Source organism: Akebia trifoliata, chromosome 13 (genome assembly GCF_017979445.1).
Source record: "Akebia trifoliata isolate Shusen 1 chromosome 13, ASM1797944v1, whole genome shotgun sequence".
Lineage (NCBI taxonomy): Eukaryota > Viridiplantae > Streptophyta > Magnoliopsida > Ranunculales > Lardizabalaceae > Akebia > Akebia trifoliata.
This window is the reverse complement of record NC_141387.1, coordinates 6,958,050-6,976,873: the sequence shown is the minus strand read 5'-3', so window position 1 is coordinate 6,976,873 and position 18,824 is coordinate 6,958,050. Positions and strand designations below refer to the sequence as shown.

General features: G+C 34.1%; 1 protein-coding gene across 3 annotated transcripts; it reads right to left on the bottom strand.

Annotated features, from left to right (window-relative positions):
- Nucleotides 1-2,980: 2,980 nt before the first annotated feature.
- On the bottom strand, nucleotides 2,981-16,607 carry LOC147387621 (ribosomal protein L11 methyltransferase-like protein). Of its 3 annotated transcripts, none has more exons than XM_086421730.1 (7): nucleotides 16,268-16,607; nucleotides 9,320-9,403; nucleotides 7,752-7,892; nucleotides 6,131-6,196; nucleotides 5,648-5,815; nucleotides 4,546-4,875; nucleotides 2,981-3,257 (listed from the first exon to the last, which is right to left on the bottom strand). In XM_086421730.1, exons 1-7 carry the CDS (start codon nucleotides 16,550-16,552, stop codon nucleotides 3,150-3,152), a joined length of 1,182 nt encoding a protein of 393 aa, XP_086277856.1. In that variant the 5' UTR covers nucleotides 16,553-16,607; the 3' UTR covers nucleotides 2,981-3,149. The 3 variants fall into 3 exon arrangements, with proteins under 3 accessions (XP_086277856.1, XP_086277857.1, XP_086277858.1); XM_086421731.1 differs by lacking the exon at nucleotides 16,268-16,607 and adding an exon at nucleotides 9,968-10,224; XM_086421732.1 differs by lacking the exons at nucleotides 9,320-9,403; nucleotides 16,268-16,607 and adding an exon at nucleotides 9,968-10,224.
- Nucleotides 16,608-18,824: the final 2,217 nt, after the last annotated feature.

Here is an 18,824-nt window from a genome sequence, read left to right as displayed (position 1 = left end):
CTGTTGTGTTGTCAATGGGCCGGGTCGATACTAATTGGGCTTCAAATCCTAACCTAAACCTGATCCGTCTAATGGTCGGGTCAAATAAAAAAATGTCTAGATCCAAAGCCTGGCCTGATCTGGAAGCATATCCACAAATTTCTCATATCTATATATATATATATATATATATATATATATATATATATGTAATGTTCTCATAATATCAATTTAAAACTTACCTTAACTTGTTGGCCACTAACCTTGCTTGCTTGCTTAGCAAAAACATAAAAAGTTGTCGGATCGGACTAAGCCCGAGCTCAGACACCAACAAAGCTAGTAAAACTATACAAACCCAATTCATTTTTGTCAGGCTGAGTGAAAACCCGATCCATTTTAACCCTTCTTGTGTCCATATGAGTTAGGGGTGCAACTTGGTCCGGTTCAAACCGAGAATCGAACCAAACTGATGACTTTGCGGTGGTTTGGTTTGATTTGGAACAAGTTGCGGTTCGGCTCTGAGTTAAAAAAATGGAAAACCGATCAATTTGGTTCGGTTCTTGAATCAAACTTGTATAGAACCGAACCAAACCCCTATGCAATAAATAAATATATATATGTATATAATAATTATTATGAATTATTTTAAGAGTTATTACATAGATTAGTGATCTTTTATGCATAAACTAATGGTTTTTTATGGATAGATTTGTGATTTATTATATGAAATTTTATGTTTAATTTTTCATTAAAAAATATTATTTATAATTTATAAAATATTTGCAATTCGTGGAATCGAACTGAACCAAACTGACTTTAATTTGGTTTGGTTCCAATAGAATTTAGTTCGATTCTGGTTCTTACTTAGTGGAATCGACCTATGTTGGTTCGATTCCAATTTGACCTCAAACCGAATCAAATCAAGTTGCACCCCTAATATGAGTATGGAAGAGAAGATTGGATCATGGACAATAGGTGCATCACATATACGAGATAGTCATTTTTTATATATTTTTTTTCTCTAGTGTCTAAAAAGGTTGGACACTGTGTGTCCAACGTCGTTGGACGTTAGCAATCAAGAAAAATTGGTTCAGAGTTGAAACTGGAGAAGTAGTGTGACTTTGACTTTGACATTCGAACCTTTCGAGACCCGAGTTGTTGCGCAATTATCGGAGGTAATTGATGAACAGTGAGTCCAGGTCATATAGAAATGTGGACATTTTAAGATCTTTGTAATTATATTATGACCCATTAAAATTAATATTTTTATTTTTCCAAAAATCAATCTCCCTCTCAGTTTCTCTCTCTCAATCAGTCTTCCTTATCACGACTTCTTCTCTCTCTCAAATCAAATTGTATGAAATCAAGGCGTTAAATCTCATTTTAATGCAATATTTCAATCTAGAGAAAAATCGAAACAATACCAATAGAAAATGTTAATGTTTTGGAGTCAATATTCTAAATGGTTATCTATCGAAATCAAAATAATTTAAAGAGAAAATTTTATAAAAGGTATTAAAAAAAAAAAAAAAATCGTGATAATCTGACTATCCCACGTGGCAAAACTCAATCGACTATCCTAACGTAACAAGTTCGAAAACGATAGATTTGTGCTCCTTGGGATACACGGCTTCACTTCTCTATAAAAGTGTATCTCGAGGGAATTGTATAACCCAAATAGCATGGATCTCTGATTCCTGAACTTGTCACATCTCGATTGAGCATGCCATGTAGAATTTGTGAAATTTGTGAAATTTTCACACACCAAAAGGAGAAATTACCATTTTCTAAATTAAAATATATTTCACCTAAAGTTAAAAAAGGGAAAAAATCATATTGTATAAAATAATAAATATTTTTCCTGACTTAATTTTAATTAATAATATAAAAAAGTTAGACTTTATAGAATATGAAAATTTTCCTTGCTTTAAGCAAAATGTTTTAATTTAAAAAATGTGGTAATTTACCATTTTTGGAATTAAAATGAATAGTGAGTTGAAATATAAATTTCACAATTTTCAACACATGTTTGCTAAATTAGCCTATTTTTAATATTTCCAAGTAGCACAAAATTATAAATTATGTCAAAGCGTAACATTTGATCCAAAACATTCATTTTTCTATTATTATATAAGTATTTTAGATATTCTATGAAGATTTATCAAGTGGTGAACTCAACACTTTTAACATTGGAAGATCTTCAAGAAATACCCGAAATGTATATATAATAACAAAACGTATAAAAAATTACATCGTCATAAAACTTCAAAATTATGAGTACATCATCCTTCATTCATCATACTTCGTCACAAATCATTAGAAAGAATTAAAATCACAATTGAAAAACTCAAATAATGCAAAAGATATGAGAAATGGTATTTTGGGTAGTTCAAAACTTTTAAGGGGACCTTTATGAAAAAAAAATACTTATTAACCCAAAAATAAGGGGAAATTTCGAAAGAAGATCATATATTTGGATCCATTAAAAAAAAAAGGATAAGTTCTGTGTTAGATCATCAAGAATGGACAACATAATGTTTTTTAAAAATATGCAAAAATTATCAACTAAACAAGTTTTCAAAGAAATGTCCTATGAGCTTCCCATTTTGGTCAAAAAGAAGGTTTGTTCTTTAAAATCACAAAATTATAAAAAGATTACAAGAAAACTGTAGACTTTAGTGAAATTATTTTTCAAGAGACATGTTTGAGAAGCAACCTCATTCCTTAACAACAAATGGGGATTAGTGTAACGTGCTTTGTTTAGAACTTTATATACACCAAAATTGATACTGACAGGCCAAAATTACTGGTGGAGCCATGTTTACAATTATATTCATATCAAATACTTCACTTTAGATATAAAATTTTGATGTATAAATTTCTTGTAATACTAATAGAAACTTGATTTTTTTTACAACCAATAAAAAATAAAAATAAAAATCATGTGTGACAAAAGGGTACATTTCAAGCACAAATCCGGGGTCTCCTTACACCAGTAAGAGGAGTCAAACTTGTGCCTTATGTTAATGAAGCATAAAGCGTGAAAACGGGACAATGAACTCAAGTTTTTGGCACCAGCGAAACACCAAAATCAGGTATCCAATGTCACTAATCAAACATACGTTGCCAAGTTCATGAAGTGAGCTTATGCCAAAATAGCTTTGTCAGTTTCATTGGAGATTTCTTTTCTTTGTGCCACTGACACATGCCCAACCATCCATCTCTGACACTGATATGCCTTCCAAGTACTGTGAATAACGTTGTTCGATCTGTGGAAGCTGCATTAGGAAAAGATCAAAACAAAATTATAATGAGGACAAATCATTCGGCTGATATCCACTTGGGTTTTAGCCCAAGCGAGAACTGCTTGGCGAGTACCATAATTGTGAAAAAAAAAACAATAATGCTGAAGTGACCTCAAGATTGTACCTCACATCGCACATCTTGACGTGAAAGTGTATAGGAACCATAGATGTTTTTCATCGAGATATGTGGGAAAAAGCATCTATGGTTCCTATACACTTTCACGTCAGGGTGTGCGATATGAGGTACAATCTTGAGGTCACTCCAGCATGACAAAAAAAATACCCAAACACATCTCAAAAGTCCATACAGATAAAGAGTGTGTGACACACTGACCCTCACCAGCTCAACACACCCATACAGTCGAGTAATTATGTTGAGAAATATAATTCTAAAATACTCAAAGTTCATATAAAATATACAATATAAAAAGAATGTATTTAGAGTAGCTGATTGAAATTATGTGAATGACATGTATGAGGAAACCGATATAGAAACAAGAGGTAGGGTCACAAACACCTGTCCCCCATGTAGCCCATGGAAAATATTGCCACGTGAAGCACTCTTAGGGCACACTTATTCCATTAGTATTTTACCCAGATCTTGGTGAACCTATGCACCAAAAATCAACTCGATAGATTTGCCACATAAAATTTTGGAATGACAAAGGGAATGGTACAGGTATTTGTGATCCAACACCTCAAGTTTCCTCTATATATAATAGCTGGGGAAAAATCGATATAAATTAAATATTTTTTTGGTAGGGTGTCTGCTTGTGTCTGACACATGAGTACAACACAGGGTCCGACACAGTAAATTCTTAGGAAATGGATTGTCTTGGTTACATAGGTCTTATTGAATGGTGGGTCATGACCTCCTTGAATGAATGACACGTGCATGGTGAAAGCAAAGGAACACCTTGCCATCTACAGCACGGGCATCATCTTTGGGATTTAGGGGGTAAAAGAGGAAAAATAATACATTCGGAAGGGTATTATTGGAAAAGAGGAAAAAAGGAAAAGCAATATAAAAAGTTGTAGGGGTGTTTTTCAAAAGAGGTAGAAGAGAAGATTGTAAAGTTGGGGTATTCTTGGGAAAAAGAAGAAGAGAGAAGACGAAGGAGGAGGGACAACCGTCATCAAGATACGTTGTTTATAGGGGTATAAATCTTGAGACAAAGGAGTGGAGCCCACTGTTATGTTTTAGTATAAAGATGTCTAACCACATTGCCATGTTAACTGGGACCAAGAGCCGGAACAATACCTGCTCAGTTATTATACCAGAGACACCAACAACCGCTCCAGGCTTGGCATAAGCAACGATGTGATCCGCTAACTCTATTAGAGGATTTAAAAGTATATTTGCTACGACAATGTCATATTTTTCTGTTTCAGTAATGGCCCCTATGCCAATTAGGCTCTGTGGCTCTTCATCTCCACATGTTCTTCTATCCGCGGAATGAGGGTTGGTATTGCTAGGAATCAGGCTTAATTGCATTTTTTGGGGTCCTATGTTGTTCAGGGTAGCATTTTGGCGTGCAGATGTTATTGCCTGCGGATCTATATCAACTCCGACTGATAAGGCAGCACCTAACTGCATATAATGCAATAATTCTGGTGAAAGAATATCATATTTCAGTGCCTTTTTTTTTTTGGGTTAAAAATATATGGTGATTTACCAAAACATGCACTGAAAAATTGAAAAACTACCACAACGGCACACTGTTCATTTTAATTCTGAAATTGGTAATTTATTGTTTTTGGAATTAAAACATTTTCATTTGAGTGGGGAAAAATTCACTGTTTTATAAAACATAACTTTTTTTAAAAACTGTTTTACTGAAACTAAAATGGGAATTATTTACTGTTTTATAGAATAGAAAAAAAAATTACTATCCATTTCAGAAATTTACCGTTTTGGTAAAAAAAACCCAAAAAACAGTAATTTTCCATTTTCAGAATAAAAATGAATAGGATGCCGTTTTGGGAATTTTTCAATTTTACTGTGCCATTTTGATAATTCTCTCTAAAATATATAAATTTCAGTGCCTTGTAGGTCTCCTTGGCCTCTTAGGAGTGTTGTATTTATTTTGTTTCGCTATTTAATAAAATATAGGATTTTGTTAACGTGTGCCGTTAAAGTACATTAAATACACCTTGGGATCTGATTTTTGTACTGAAACTGCCCTCAATTTTTTTAGACCAAAAATACCCCCAGGTGCTTGTTCCCAAGGTGTGTTTAATGCATTTTAATGTGTACCCTAAAAGCACACATTAACAAGACCCTACAATTTATACTCACAAAAAGGTTTTTTTCTGTTAAGTTGAAAATTTATGGCTTAAACATTTGAATTGGGACAAAGTACCTTTAGTGCTGCAATTCCAAGAATTCCAGAACCTGTGCCGTAGTCCAAGAAGAATTCTCCTCCTTTTATCAAGCCATGCAGCAACAACAAACATAACTTAGTCGTAGGGTGTTCCCCGGTTCCAAATGCCAATCCTGGATTTAGAATTATATTTATTGCTTGCAAATCCTGCAACATAATATAAAATGCAAGTATGTGTTACAAATAGCAATATACAACAATGTTTTCTGGTGTACATGGATACGGATGAAAGAATTCTAACCTAAATTTGAACAATATAGAAAAAGTTCCCAAAATATGTGCATGCAGATTCAAGCATTCAAAATCAGAAAAGTAGAATTATATCTAATTAGGTGAAACTTTTGCAAACTATGTTGAATAGAGAAAAGAACACAGTGAGTTTCCAAACTGATGATCTTCAAAATATAGTCGGGAACCAACTGAAATGAAATCTTGAAAAGAGATAACTTGAGGCAATCATACTGGGGGGCTACTCCATTCAGGCACAATCCAAAGACCCTCAGTAACCTCCACTGGATGAAATGATTCCTGTAACAGATTAAAAAAATTAGATATGCTAATTACAAGATATGATAAACCCTAAGAATATTTTAGAGAGATGCTATTGGCACCCCAACTTTTACTTATTACACCCCAATTAAAAATTAAAACACTCTTCACATGTTACAAAGGTTTAGCTCAAATTATAGTCTCAACATTATAACACTTGTTGAAACAATTTCAGTAGTTGTTTACAATTATGATTAGGCTCATATAAAAATTTAAACCCCAAAACTATAAAATCTAGCAACAACAAAAAAAAAAAAAGTTTCTACTGGTACCCCAACTTTTACTTATTCTCAACCATTTACTTATTTTCTTTATTTTTAATTGGGGTGTAATAAGTAAAAGTTGGAGTGCCAATAGCAGCTCTCATATTTTATGCAATGAGAATTTCCAAATTAATCTTTAATGTCGAAGAGCATGTTATATCACGAGGTATAAGATGCAGTAGTGGAAGCCATTGTACCATAAAAACGACTCCTATATTTGATGAACACATACAACAGAATGAGAAAAAAAACTACAAGTACAACCAACTCAACGTTGACAAGTTTCACTCTAATTGACTCTTTATATTAGCTTTGAAAGGAAATATCACTCTTCATGAAGTAGCCAAAGTCTAATTTATTTTCCCATGAATTTCCAATCATGATTAATTTCTATATCAAGTTTGACTTTTTGGACATTTGCCATTGCCATTGTTCAATGGAGCTAGTTTTCCATTGTACTCACAGTTATTTTAAGGAATTTTGGAAAATTGTGATCATCTCATATTCTGCTCAACCGGATCCCTTATCTTACATTTTACATTAGTGTTGCACACTAACTAGTCATATTTCTTGACTTATGATTGTCCTACATGAATCCATCTGATTATCGATTATCTACAAATAGGATAGGTAAATACACATATATAATTGTAAAATGTAGATACTAATAAAATAAAATATGATCCCCTCACCCATGAAGATCTAATCTACAATAACTCAAATATGCATTGTTTCATGTCACCTAGTTCAAGTAGCTTGTACTTGTACAATCTCAAGTATTCCTCTCACACACTGATGAAACAAGTCTCTTGATATTATCTATAGTAGCTATAAATATTAAAAAATTGTTGTCCCATGACACAATGCACCACCTAGGTGTTTTCACAACCTTAGCATCAATAATGTAAAAACATGTTCCTAATGCGAAGTTTGAAATGCCCATGAAATAAATATTATTTTCCTACTTTCACAGATCACTCTGTACGGTACCTCAAAAGTTAGAACTTACAACAAGATAATGAAGTGAAGGGTGCAAGTCAGCTATTGGGAGCATATAAAAGCTACAATACTAATGAGCCTCCAATGTGTGAACAATAATTACATGAATCACTTAAGAAGTTCTCCAGTTTAGACCAATAGGGGAAGGCATTATCATCTAATGACATGCACATAACCAACAAGTACAAACAAATGACAAGATAAATGGAAACGACAAAGAAAAGAAATATAGATTCAAAGAACATCATGTCATGTGTAAGGGATATGTTGACCTGTGTCTTTCTTATCCAATCGCATTCCTCATTCATTATGACTTCATAACTAGGTATCTCTTTCAACCCAATTGAATCAGCGGCATGTGAAATGCATGTACCCACATCTTGGCACTCGGTAAATATGGAACTAATGCAGATCTGCAGAAACATCACTTTTATAAATCAAATTTGAACCAGAAGCAAAGCTTCAATTTTTTTTATTTTTTTTATTTTTTTCAGGAGATGAATCAGGAACAACATTGAAACTTATAATGCAAGACTATATAAATCAATCAAATGAAATATTTATTGCAATCACCATCATTAAAGATAAGATCTGAACAATTAAATGCCGATATATCAAAGACCCACCTCTTAAGTCTTACTTAAATTTTCAGATGTTTGTCAGGAAGCTCAAATCCTGAAGTTGTGGTAGTGTCAAGTTTTTCTACAAAAAGTCAATGAACTTGTAGCTTTTGATCTGATTCTGATATTTGTTATTGATAAAACATGATACGTGTTCTGGCTATATCAAGCACCACTGATGTAGCGTGCATCATCCGTGTCCAAAATTACACTTTTGCATCTTATATTTCTTTCCTGTTGTGGGTTTCCAGGTGAAACATCAGTGAAGGAGTTTACAATTACCTGCCCGCAACCACTAACCAATTCACAATAAGGCCCAGAACCCATGTCACATCATCAATATACATTACTAAACGATGTGTCCCCCACTATCTGCCAATTCTTCTTTCATACTTATCCAAACAAAAAATAGTATTTCTCCATCTGATGTTTCAACTAATTATAGATTTGTTTTATTGTTATATATAAAAATGTGTCCACCATTATCCGCCAATTCTTCTTTCATACTATTGTGCAAAAGCGTAACAAGAGCAAACAAAAATAAAAACGAAGACAATCACACAGAGAACACAAGATTTACGTATTTCGGCAAATTTCCTATGTCCACAAAGGAGAGGGAGAAAAATCTACAATAGACAATAAAGATTACAACAGCTCACTCAGCTGCCAGGAACATCGCAAAGCAAAAACCATCAAAACCTTAACCCAAAAATAAATATATATTCACACACACACACACACACACACACACACAAATTCATGTCGGGGCAGCCCCAAACCCCCGCATGGGCCGGGTAGCTTGATGGGAAAAGGTCCCCTTTGATAGTGTTTTGCCTCTTGAAGCCCAACCCAATAAGAATACTAGACATCTCACAACACATACTTATCCAAACAAAAAATAGTATTTCTCCATTTGTATTTCAACTAATTGTAGATTTTTTTTTTATTGTTATATTATATATACATTTACTTTAAACGTCCATGATCCATTGATATACATAGAGGAATGGTGCCTCCATTCTTCTTCTTCTTTTTCACTACACCACTTGCTTCTCCATGTGATTTTCTCTTATATCGGATGAGAGAACCAACAAGAAGCATGGGATAGTGGGATACTAGTTTTGAGAATTCAGACATTTTTAAAATTAATGAGATAAACAAAATGCTCAAAAGTATGCTATGTAATGTATTTTGAAAAAAAAAAAAAAAAAACGGTCTACCTCATCAGAATTCTCACAACTTTCTGGCTCATCCATGCTGGCAGAACTTGCTCCAAAACACAAAAGAGCGTCCGAAAGCATATCCTGGCCAATGGGACTGTGTTCAGTGCATCCAATTTTTATTTTTATTTTTCGTCTATGGATTTACAAATGGTCAATAAACATATACAATAAGAGAACCATATGAACTAATACAACAAGGGCAATAATTCTAAATATTGTTGTCCTAAAAAGAATATGCAATGATTGAAAACATAACGATAAGTGTGTCACCTTAAAACAATTTCCAAAAAAAAAAAAAAAACGTGATTGTTTTAAGTAAAAAGTAAAATTGCTGGATCAACGTTGTCTATGTGGATCGACCCTTGCTTGCCAAGGATTTTATATATTTTTGTTCTCTTATTTTTATTGATAATCTGCACCGAACAGTTTTTAAACCCAAAAAACAAGAAAAAAAATCCAAAATTTACAAAGAGACGCAGCTATGGTACCTAAAAAATTAATGTTTCTAACAAAGTAACAACTTCTATACAAGAAAAAATGGTGGATTTTATGTGTTTGGCCAATAACAACAAAACCCAACAAGGAAAATGACACAGAATTAATAAAGGAACGAAATTTAGGGGAAATTAACCAAAAGAAGCTCACAGAAACATCTTTTCTACAGACAATGCGAACGGATAAATAAGTAGAGGTTGAAGCATCAATGGAATTCTCTGAGGAGGTCGTCGAATTGGTTGAAATCGTAGCTAAGATCCGACTGAAGCACAAGTATTCCCTTGATTTGAAGCTTATTGGGGGAAATTCTGAGAACTGGGGAAAAAGAGGAGGAATGAGAAGGCAAGGGAGTGAGGAGGAGAGGCGTTTGAAGATGGGATTTCGGAGGGAGACCAACATCTTGTTGTTTTGCTCTTACTTTGCTTCACGTGACTCTCAAGTATGAAGTGGATAAGCTAGTATTGGGCTTGGCCCTCTCCATGAAGGTCCATGAGATGGTCTTTTAGAAGCCCATCAATTTTATGAGCTGGGCTTTTTTTATTTTGTTTGTATGCATGGTTTTAAAATCTCGTATTTTTCATTCATGGACGATATCAATATAACCTGGACGAGTCATTTCTAAGGGCGGAGCCAAGATTTTATTGTATTGGGGGGAAAACTATAGTTAATGGTACGATTGAAGAGCTTGAAAATGAATGATTTTGGAAAGAAATTGAGAGATTTTTGGTTGAAGAAAAGGATATTTAGGTCTTTTCCAATTAGCCTATGAGAGAAGGCCAGTAAAGAAGCAATGTCATCTTCAAAAACTAATGGGGGGGGGGGGGGGGGGGGGGGGGGGGGGGGGAATTGGAGGGAGGTGAGGGAGTGGGGGGCAAATGTGACATTTAGTTAGTTGAAAATACAAGGTTATCTCAAAGTTTTGGGGGGACAATTGCCCCCACAGGATCCTTACTAGTTCCATTGTTAGACTATTAGTAGGGGTGGCAATGGGTTGGGTCATCTAATGTTTGTGTCATGTAGGTGAGGGTATTATGAAAATTTACCAAACCCAAACCCAACCCATGTAATAATTGTGTCAAAAACTTAAACCCCCAACTCATTTATAAATAGGTATAGCTGATCCGATCCATATATAACATGTTTAATAAAATTCTAATCTTTATTGAAAAAAATAAGTTTTATTTACACCACCAAAAATAAAATCTTAGAACTATAAACCAATATTTACCAACATAAATTAAGTATCACAAAACATAAACAAAATTTTATCACCAAAATAGATTATTTAAAAAAATCTTAAAGTAATTGTTGAAATATTTAAAGCTAGGGTAAATTCTCAAATATTTACCAAAGTTTTAAAAAATGCCGAAAGTGTTACATGTGTTGACACAAATACCATGTAATGTTATCAAATTGTCAACAATACATGATAACTTTATCAACATTAGCAACACTTTGAAAATACCAAAAACTTTTGTAATTATTTGGGAATTTACCCTTAAAACTACATATTAATGATAGAATAACTAAAATGATCAAAACGGGTTAAAGTAGTTGACGCTCCTAACCTGGACTCAACCCATTTAATAATCATGTTAGATGGGTTGACACTATTATTATGACCCAAACTCAATTAGTTTCAATCAAAATCCATTAATTTCGTGTCATTTCCATGTCGTGATAAGATTGCCACCCCTAAATATTAGGTTATGTTGTATTATATTATGTTGTACAAGCATCTCATCTCGTTCACGAACGGAAAATAATAAGAGGGCTTGGGCTACTGGTCATCTCAGTCTCAAACGATTTTCAAAGTCATGTTTGTGTAATCATTGTTATCTTTTTTTTAAATCTTTTTTCTTTTGTTTTTGTTTGTTTTTGTTTTTGTTTTTGTTTTTGTTTTTGTTTTTGTTTTTTTTTTTTTTTTTTTTGCATCAGAACATTAAGGGTATGTTTGATTGCATGGAAAGTCACTTTCCATGGAATTTGAAATCCATGGAAAATTAGTTGTGGAAAATAGGTAGGGTTGGAAAATCAAATTCCATTGTTTGATTTCACATGGATAAAATCATGAAAAAATATGAGAAAAAAGAAGAAGAGGAGAAGGAGGAAGAAGATGATAGGAGGGGGAGAGGAAGAAGAAGATGACGAGGAAGAGGGAGGGGGGAGGATGTGGCGACAACGGTGGCGGCCACGACGACGGTGGTGGCGGTGACGACGACGGCGGTGGCGGCCACGACAACGACGACGGTGACGGTGGCGACGGAGGTAAGTGAGGAAGATGGGGGGAGAACGTGGTGGTAGTGGTGATGGATGAGGTGAGGGATGGAGAAGAAGGAGAAGAAGAAAAAGAAGAAAAGAGATAGAAGGTGGTCGGAGACGGAGCCGATGGCGACAGCGATGGTGACGACGACGACGACGAGGTTAGTGTAATGGTGATGGTGGTGGTGGTAGTGGTGGTGGTGGTGGTAGGGAAGAATTGATGATGGAAAATATGGGTGGATTTCATTTTCCCACCCATATGGGTGGGAAAGTGAAATCCATGATTTAGTAGACTTTTTGAATGGGGTGGAAAATGAATTCCATTTCCATGTGCAATCAAACACTTGAAAAATGTCATTTTCCATGGAAATTGATTTTCCACCCTATTTTCCATGTGCAATCAAACATACCCTAAGGTCTTTATTAAGTATCCAAATTGAAGATTCTACAAATTGTTTTGAATCTAGGACCGTAGTTATTGGGAAATTCGTTTTATAGCTAAATTTGTATTTTTAAGGAAACATGTTTTCTATAGGCTATTGGGATACTTGTTTCTCCTTTACTAGGGAACCCATTTCCAAATGGATGAAAGCGTGCAAGGAAACACTTTGTATCTCACTTTGTAATTTGAATAACACAAGCCTCTGTCTTTCTCTCCCTTCTCATTTTGTCTTTCTCAAGAAATGAAGTAACAAATAGGCAAAAATAAATTTGACTGGACTCGCTAAACGAGTTATGACCAAGATTCTCCACCGATATGGGTCTTCTAGTTATTCTACTATAATATCCTACGTATCATTTTCAATCAAATAGAAATGAATAACTCGATCATCATCAAAATATACTTAATAGTTTACATATTTATATAAGAAAACATAACAATAGGTCCCACTCTTTGTCTCAAGATTTATATCCCATAAACAATGTATCTTAAGAATAGGTTTTATATTTTTTTACCTTTACTCTTCTTCCTCTTTTCAAAGATACCCTTAACTTTATTCTCTTTCTTCTTCAATTCTTCTCCCATTTTTCAATATTAAATATTCAACTTGATTGTCTTCCCTCTTCTCCCTTTTGTTTAATAATACGTCTTCAATTTTATTTGTTTTTCCTCTTTCACACCATTAACCCTAAAGAGGATGCTCATGCCGTAAGCATGGAAAAATTCTTGTATATGGAATACAATGATGGATCACATTCCTTTGTCTCAAGATTTATATTCATAAACTATCTCGATGATGGTTATCCCTCCTCCTTTGTCTTCTCTCTTTTTTCCCTTCCCAACAATACCCCCAACTTTATTATCTTTTCTCTTCTACCCTTTTTTCAAAAATGCCTCTACAACTATCTATATTGATTTTGCTATTTTGCCTTTCTAATAATACCATTCCAAATTTATTATATTCCATCTTTTACCTTCTAAACCACAAATAGCATGGGCAAACTTTACTATATAATAAAATATAATGGTGAATCTCACTCCTTTTCTCCCCCACATACAAAGGGCTTGTGATTTAGCTCCCTACGAATCTTGCGGACAACTTTCGAATTTGTTATCATTCCTCTTCTCATCATTTTCAAGAATACACTTAAACCATTATTGCATTTGTTATACCTCTTTCCAAAAATACTCCCTACAACTTTATGTATCATCTTCCTCTTTTCCTTTTTAAATAATACCCTTCCAACATTATTATTTTTTCTCTTCTTCTTTTTAAACAATACCTTCCAATATTATTGTCTTTCCTTGTTTACCCTCTTAACCTTGAGGAAAGGGTATCATTTTCAAGTATACCCGTCAACCTTTATTGCATTCCTCTACTACCCCTTCTCAAAAATACCCTTATAACTTAATTATTACCTTTATCTTCCACCTTTTTCAATAAAACCTTTATCTTCCTTTCCCTAGATACCCTTCCAAGCTTACTCTCTTTCCTCTTTTACCTCAATTTCCAACAACACTCTTTCAACTTTCTTGTATTTCCTCTACTACTCCTAACCCATGCAATTTTATTACCTTCTACTCTTCGACCCTCCTTAATCTCAAAGAGGATGCTCGTGTCATAGGCACTGACAAACGACACAAGCAAACTCCAATATAAAATCAAACACAATGGTTGTCTTCCCCAATGTTTATCCCTCATAAAAAGTGGTTCAAATTCAATCTCACACACATCTCAAGGAATAATTTCAACTTTGTTGCCTTTTAATTTCTATCTCCTTTTTAAATAATATCCCTCCAACTTTGTTGTCTTTACCCTTATCCCCATTTTCTATTAATTCCCTTACAACTTTATTGTTTTTTTCCCTTTTACCCCCTTTGACCCAAAAAAGATGACCATGTCGTAGGCACAGGAAAATTCTAGTCTATATAATAAAATGCAAAGATGGATCCCACTCTTTTTTATCCCTAACATAAAGAGGGCTTGTGATTTATTCTTGCTACAAATCTCGAGAATATTTTTTAACTTTATTGTCTTTTTTCTACTACCTCTTTTTCAATAATACCCTTCCAACTTTATTACCTTTCCTCTTCTATCTCTCTTAACCCTAAAGAAGATTTCTTGTTAGTAGGAGCGAGCAAACTCTAATGTATATATAGATAGATAGATTGGGTGATCAAGATCACTTCATATAAATAATTGTACAATGTATAAATATTTTATAAGTGTTGTATAAATATTTGATAACTAAACTCTCTCTCTCTTCAAAAAAAAATCATCATGATCAGAACCTACCTAAAAGAAAACTCATGGTTAGAACATTATCCCAATTATTTAGGTTAGATCAAACCAATCTTGTTCAGCGATTTCATTTTATTGAGATTGAAGTTTGCATGTTCAAATGCTTTTTCTCACTTACCTTGATCTACATCTATTTTCAGTCTCATCTTAAGGTAATCAACTGATGTTTGCCTATTATATGCCTTTTTATTTTATTTTTCCTGGAACCAAGGTATCCGAATCTCTTAGAGCATTTTATTAATCCTCAAGGCACATGCAATCCCCTCCTCAGGGCATGTGCAATCCTCTCCCCCCAATGCACCAAGTAAATATATTTCTAGGATAAATCCCTAAGGGTGGCCCCTAAGTGGGGGATTCGAACTCAAAACCTCCACTTCCTAAAGTGTGATCTTGGCATCTCACCCATTATATATCATTTATCAAAAAAGAAGGATTTCCTAAGAAAATTGATCAGTTAAATACTCTTTGAAATGGTAATACATAATGGAGAACCCCTATCAAGGGAAGCTTAGATACACCAAAAGCACCTAGGCAATAATGGCACATTAAGCAAATGTTTTTATATTTTGGGGTAAGCACCACTGCAGTTTGCAATCCATGTTCGCAATGACTAACCGCTTTATGGTGAATTTTGCAGTGGTACCCTTCTTTTTGAGCTCCCATCTAGTCATTTCCTCATGTCGACAATACCACTAACATCCACACACATATGGTGCCCGATTTTGTGGCGACATCTTTTATTTTGGTTCTATTCTTTTTGAGTCCTTAGAATGCGTCTTCCGAGATCCAAACCTGAAACTTGACGCTGACTCCGATATACCTTTAAGTATGAACCTAATCAACATAATACCCAAAAGCACGTAGGCGATGATGGTGCAAAAGTTGAAGTCTTATCTTTTAGGACAGTAAGGAAGCATCATCATAATTACAGTTGGAAAGATTCAGTTGATCGGAGAATAGTATTCCAAACGATGAGATTCAGGGTTCTTGGATGTTAGCTTATCCTAGAAAAGAATACATGTGATCAAAACAAATAGGGAACTATCAATGGTTGATTATGCATCAAATCCCATGTAACATATTAGAGTTCTCCGGTAGGTCAAATATCCAAATGCCACTATGGTCATCGTGGTTACCAATCCAATCATCTTAGATATCTTCAGCAGAACCAAACACATCTGTTCATAAAAATTTTAGAGTCATGACCTATTGCTACCTTTTTATTTTGTTCTTGTTAAATTAACTCAATTTCAGACTTTCAATTTCCATTACATCGATTCTCTTTTAAGATTAGCTTTAACTTTTTACCAATCAGAAGAAGAAAAAAAAATGAAATCTACACAACTTGGTAGATAAACAATTCAGGTTATTAGAATTTAAGAGTGGATGAAACTCAAGTTGACATAAAATAACAATATGGGTTAGACACCATTTGATCACTTACAGAAGAAACCGATGATCTACGAGAGGAGACAACAGGAACTTCCTTTGTTGTAGTCAATATAGTGCTTGAACTGGTTTTTGAGATCGATTTACGGTTTGAGTTCTTCTCAGAATTCTTCCCAGTTAGCTTTTGCACCAAACTCATGAAATTATGTGTATCTGCATGGATTACCTTCGGTGATTTGATGTAAATTATGTTTGGTTTCTTCGATTGTTCCTCGCTAGAGGGAATGATATTCTTCTTTGTCTCCTTACGATGATCATCGTTGGGTCGCTGATTCATCATCAAATAACAAAGAAAGATGGTCTATTTTCAGTTTATTCTTTGTTAAGAGTATTAAAGAAGATAGATTAGTTATTGAGTTCTAAGGATCATAAATTAGAGTTTTTTAAGAAGATGACTATGCTATTAAGGTGTGCTACTGTTAGTCCATTAAGTCTGTTAGCTACCATCGATCACTCCAAGACGATTAGATGATCATAGCCATCCATTACATAGATCTTTTGTGAAATGTTGACTCATAATAGCCCAAATTTGAATTTTCACTAGGAGGATTAAGAATTTATGATCAACACATAACTGTCAATAGTGATCAAGGATCATATAAAGGTGATGGTCAACAAAGTTGACAGCTTTGATCGAATCAGTGGGCCAAATTTTTATGGGTTCATCACCAAATCTCTTTTAGATAAAAATGAAGAAAATATCAAAATAAAACAAACCAGTCAATGGTTTGACTTTTCTGAGAGGGAGAGCATGACATGTCCACATCAGGGACGGTGGATATGTGATGTGAGACTGCCCTTTATTTTAAGTTTTAGGGCAAAACCTCGGACTTTTTCTAACCTAACTAAGTCTAAGCTTACCTAACTGCCCACTTTCTTGATCTTTGTCATGGTTTCAATATCCGGATTTCAGATTCGGATCCTAGATAAGCTCTGGTGGGATCCGGTTTGTACCATCCGATTTCTTCGGATATAATCGATTCGTTCGACATAACTGATATGTATATGTTTTGATTTAAAAAAGAATTGATTTTTTCTATTATAATTTGAAATAAAAGATCATCGAATCTCATTTATATTAATCACAAACATTTTGGATTCTTAAAAAGCATTGCTATATATAGGTAAAAAACACCTCGATTGATTCAAATGGATCAAGTCAACCGAGTTTTTTAAAGCGAGCCGAGTTCATGATGTTCTAAATTCCATGAAATACATTCATTTATGATTTTCTTATTGTTATTCGTAGTTTGAATATTCATTCATCTCATCATCTTTATCATTAAAGCCTTGTTACCACGGTGACCAAGTACAGTCTCAATGCTACTTCGAGTGTTATTTCAATTCACTTTATTATTTTTCTTACCATTCTCTTGATTTAAAATTTCATTTCATTTCAAAATATTTCATCTTAGACATTCCAATTTTGATTAAGAATGGAACGAACGATTGACTCTTACATGTTGCATGTTTTGGTTTGGCTCAAAATGTTCCGATAGAAACTGTCTCGCGTGATTTTTCTCTTTATCGAAACATTTGCTCTATAAGAGTTTTAACCTTGGTCATTACCGGGTCAAATTCTACAATATATATATATATATATATAGGGTCACGTTCAATAGCAAACTTTTTGGCAAAACATTTTTCAAAACATGAGTTAGAAGTTTTGGAATGGGCTGATTTTTGGTGAGGATGATCTCTATGGTGAGGAGATCATCATCACCACAAATCAGCCCATTCCAAAACTTCTAACCCCATCAAAAACAGTTTACAAAAAATGGATGGTCCAAGATTTTTCAACTTATAAACATGGGTTAGACGTTTTGGAATGGGCTGATTTTTAGTGAGGATGATCTTCTCACCGTAGAGATCATCCTCACCAAAAATCAACTCATTCCAAAACTTCTAACTCATGTTTTGAAAAATGTTTTGCCAAAAAGTTGGCCATTGAACCCTACCCATATATATATAATTTTATGACGGAGTTCCAAACCCTTAGGCCTGACTAGCAAGGGTGAGGCAACCGCCCTCTTAGAGCATTATATCTTGCCCAAATCCTTCGGATACATGCAATACCCCACAATCTATATGGGTGGCCAATGAGGGAGCTTGAACTCAAGACCTCTCCTTCTTTTGGAGGGATGCCTTGGCCATTGCATCAAATTCTACAAAATATTATTTCTTAATTGTTGAACATTCAACTCCGTGAAACACAGCAATTAATTGTAAATATTGATACCATTAAATAAAATAAAATACTACTGTATGATCAAATACACATTGAGCACTCAAGCTTTCGTCCGCTTCATCCATCTAATGGTAATTCAACGGATATCACTTCCTCGCAAACTTCTATCTTTATAGATAAATGAATCTAAATAATAGAAATGGGACTATTTATTTTATAGAAAATATTCAAATCAAATAATTAAAAATCACCAATTAGATAATTTTTTGGGTGTGTAGATAAAAGTTAAAGGGATCAAAATTCTTGAAGTAATGGATTGCAGGTGCTAGATATCTTAGTCGGTAAAGTCTTTGAGTGATGATAT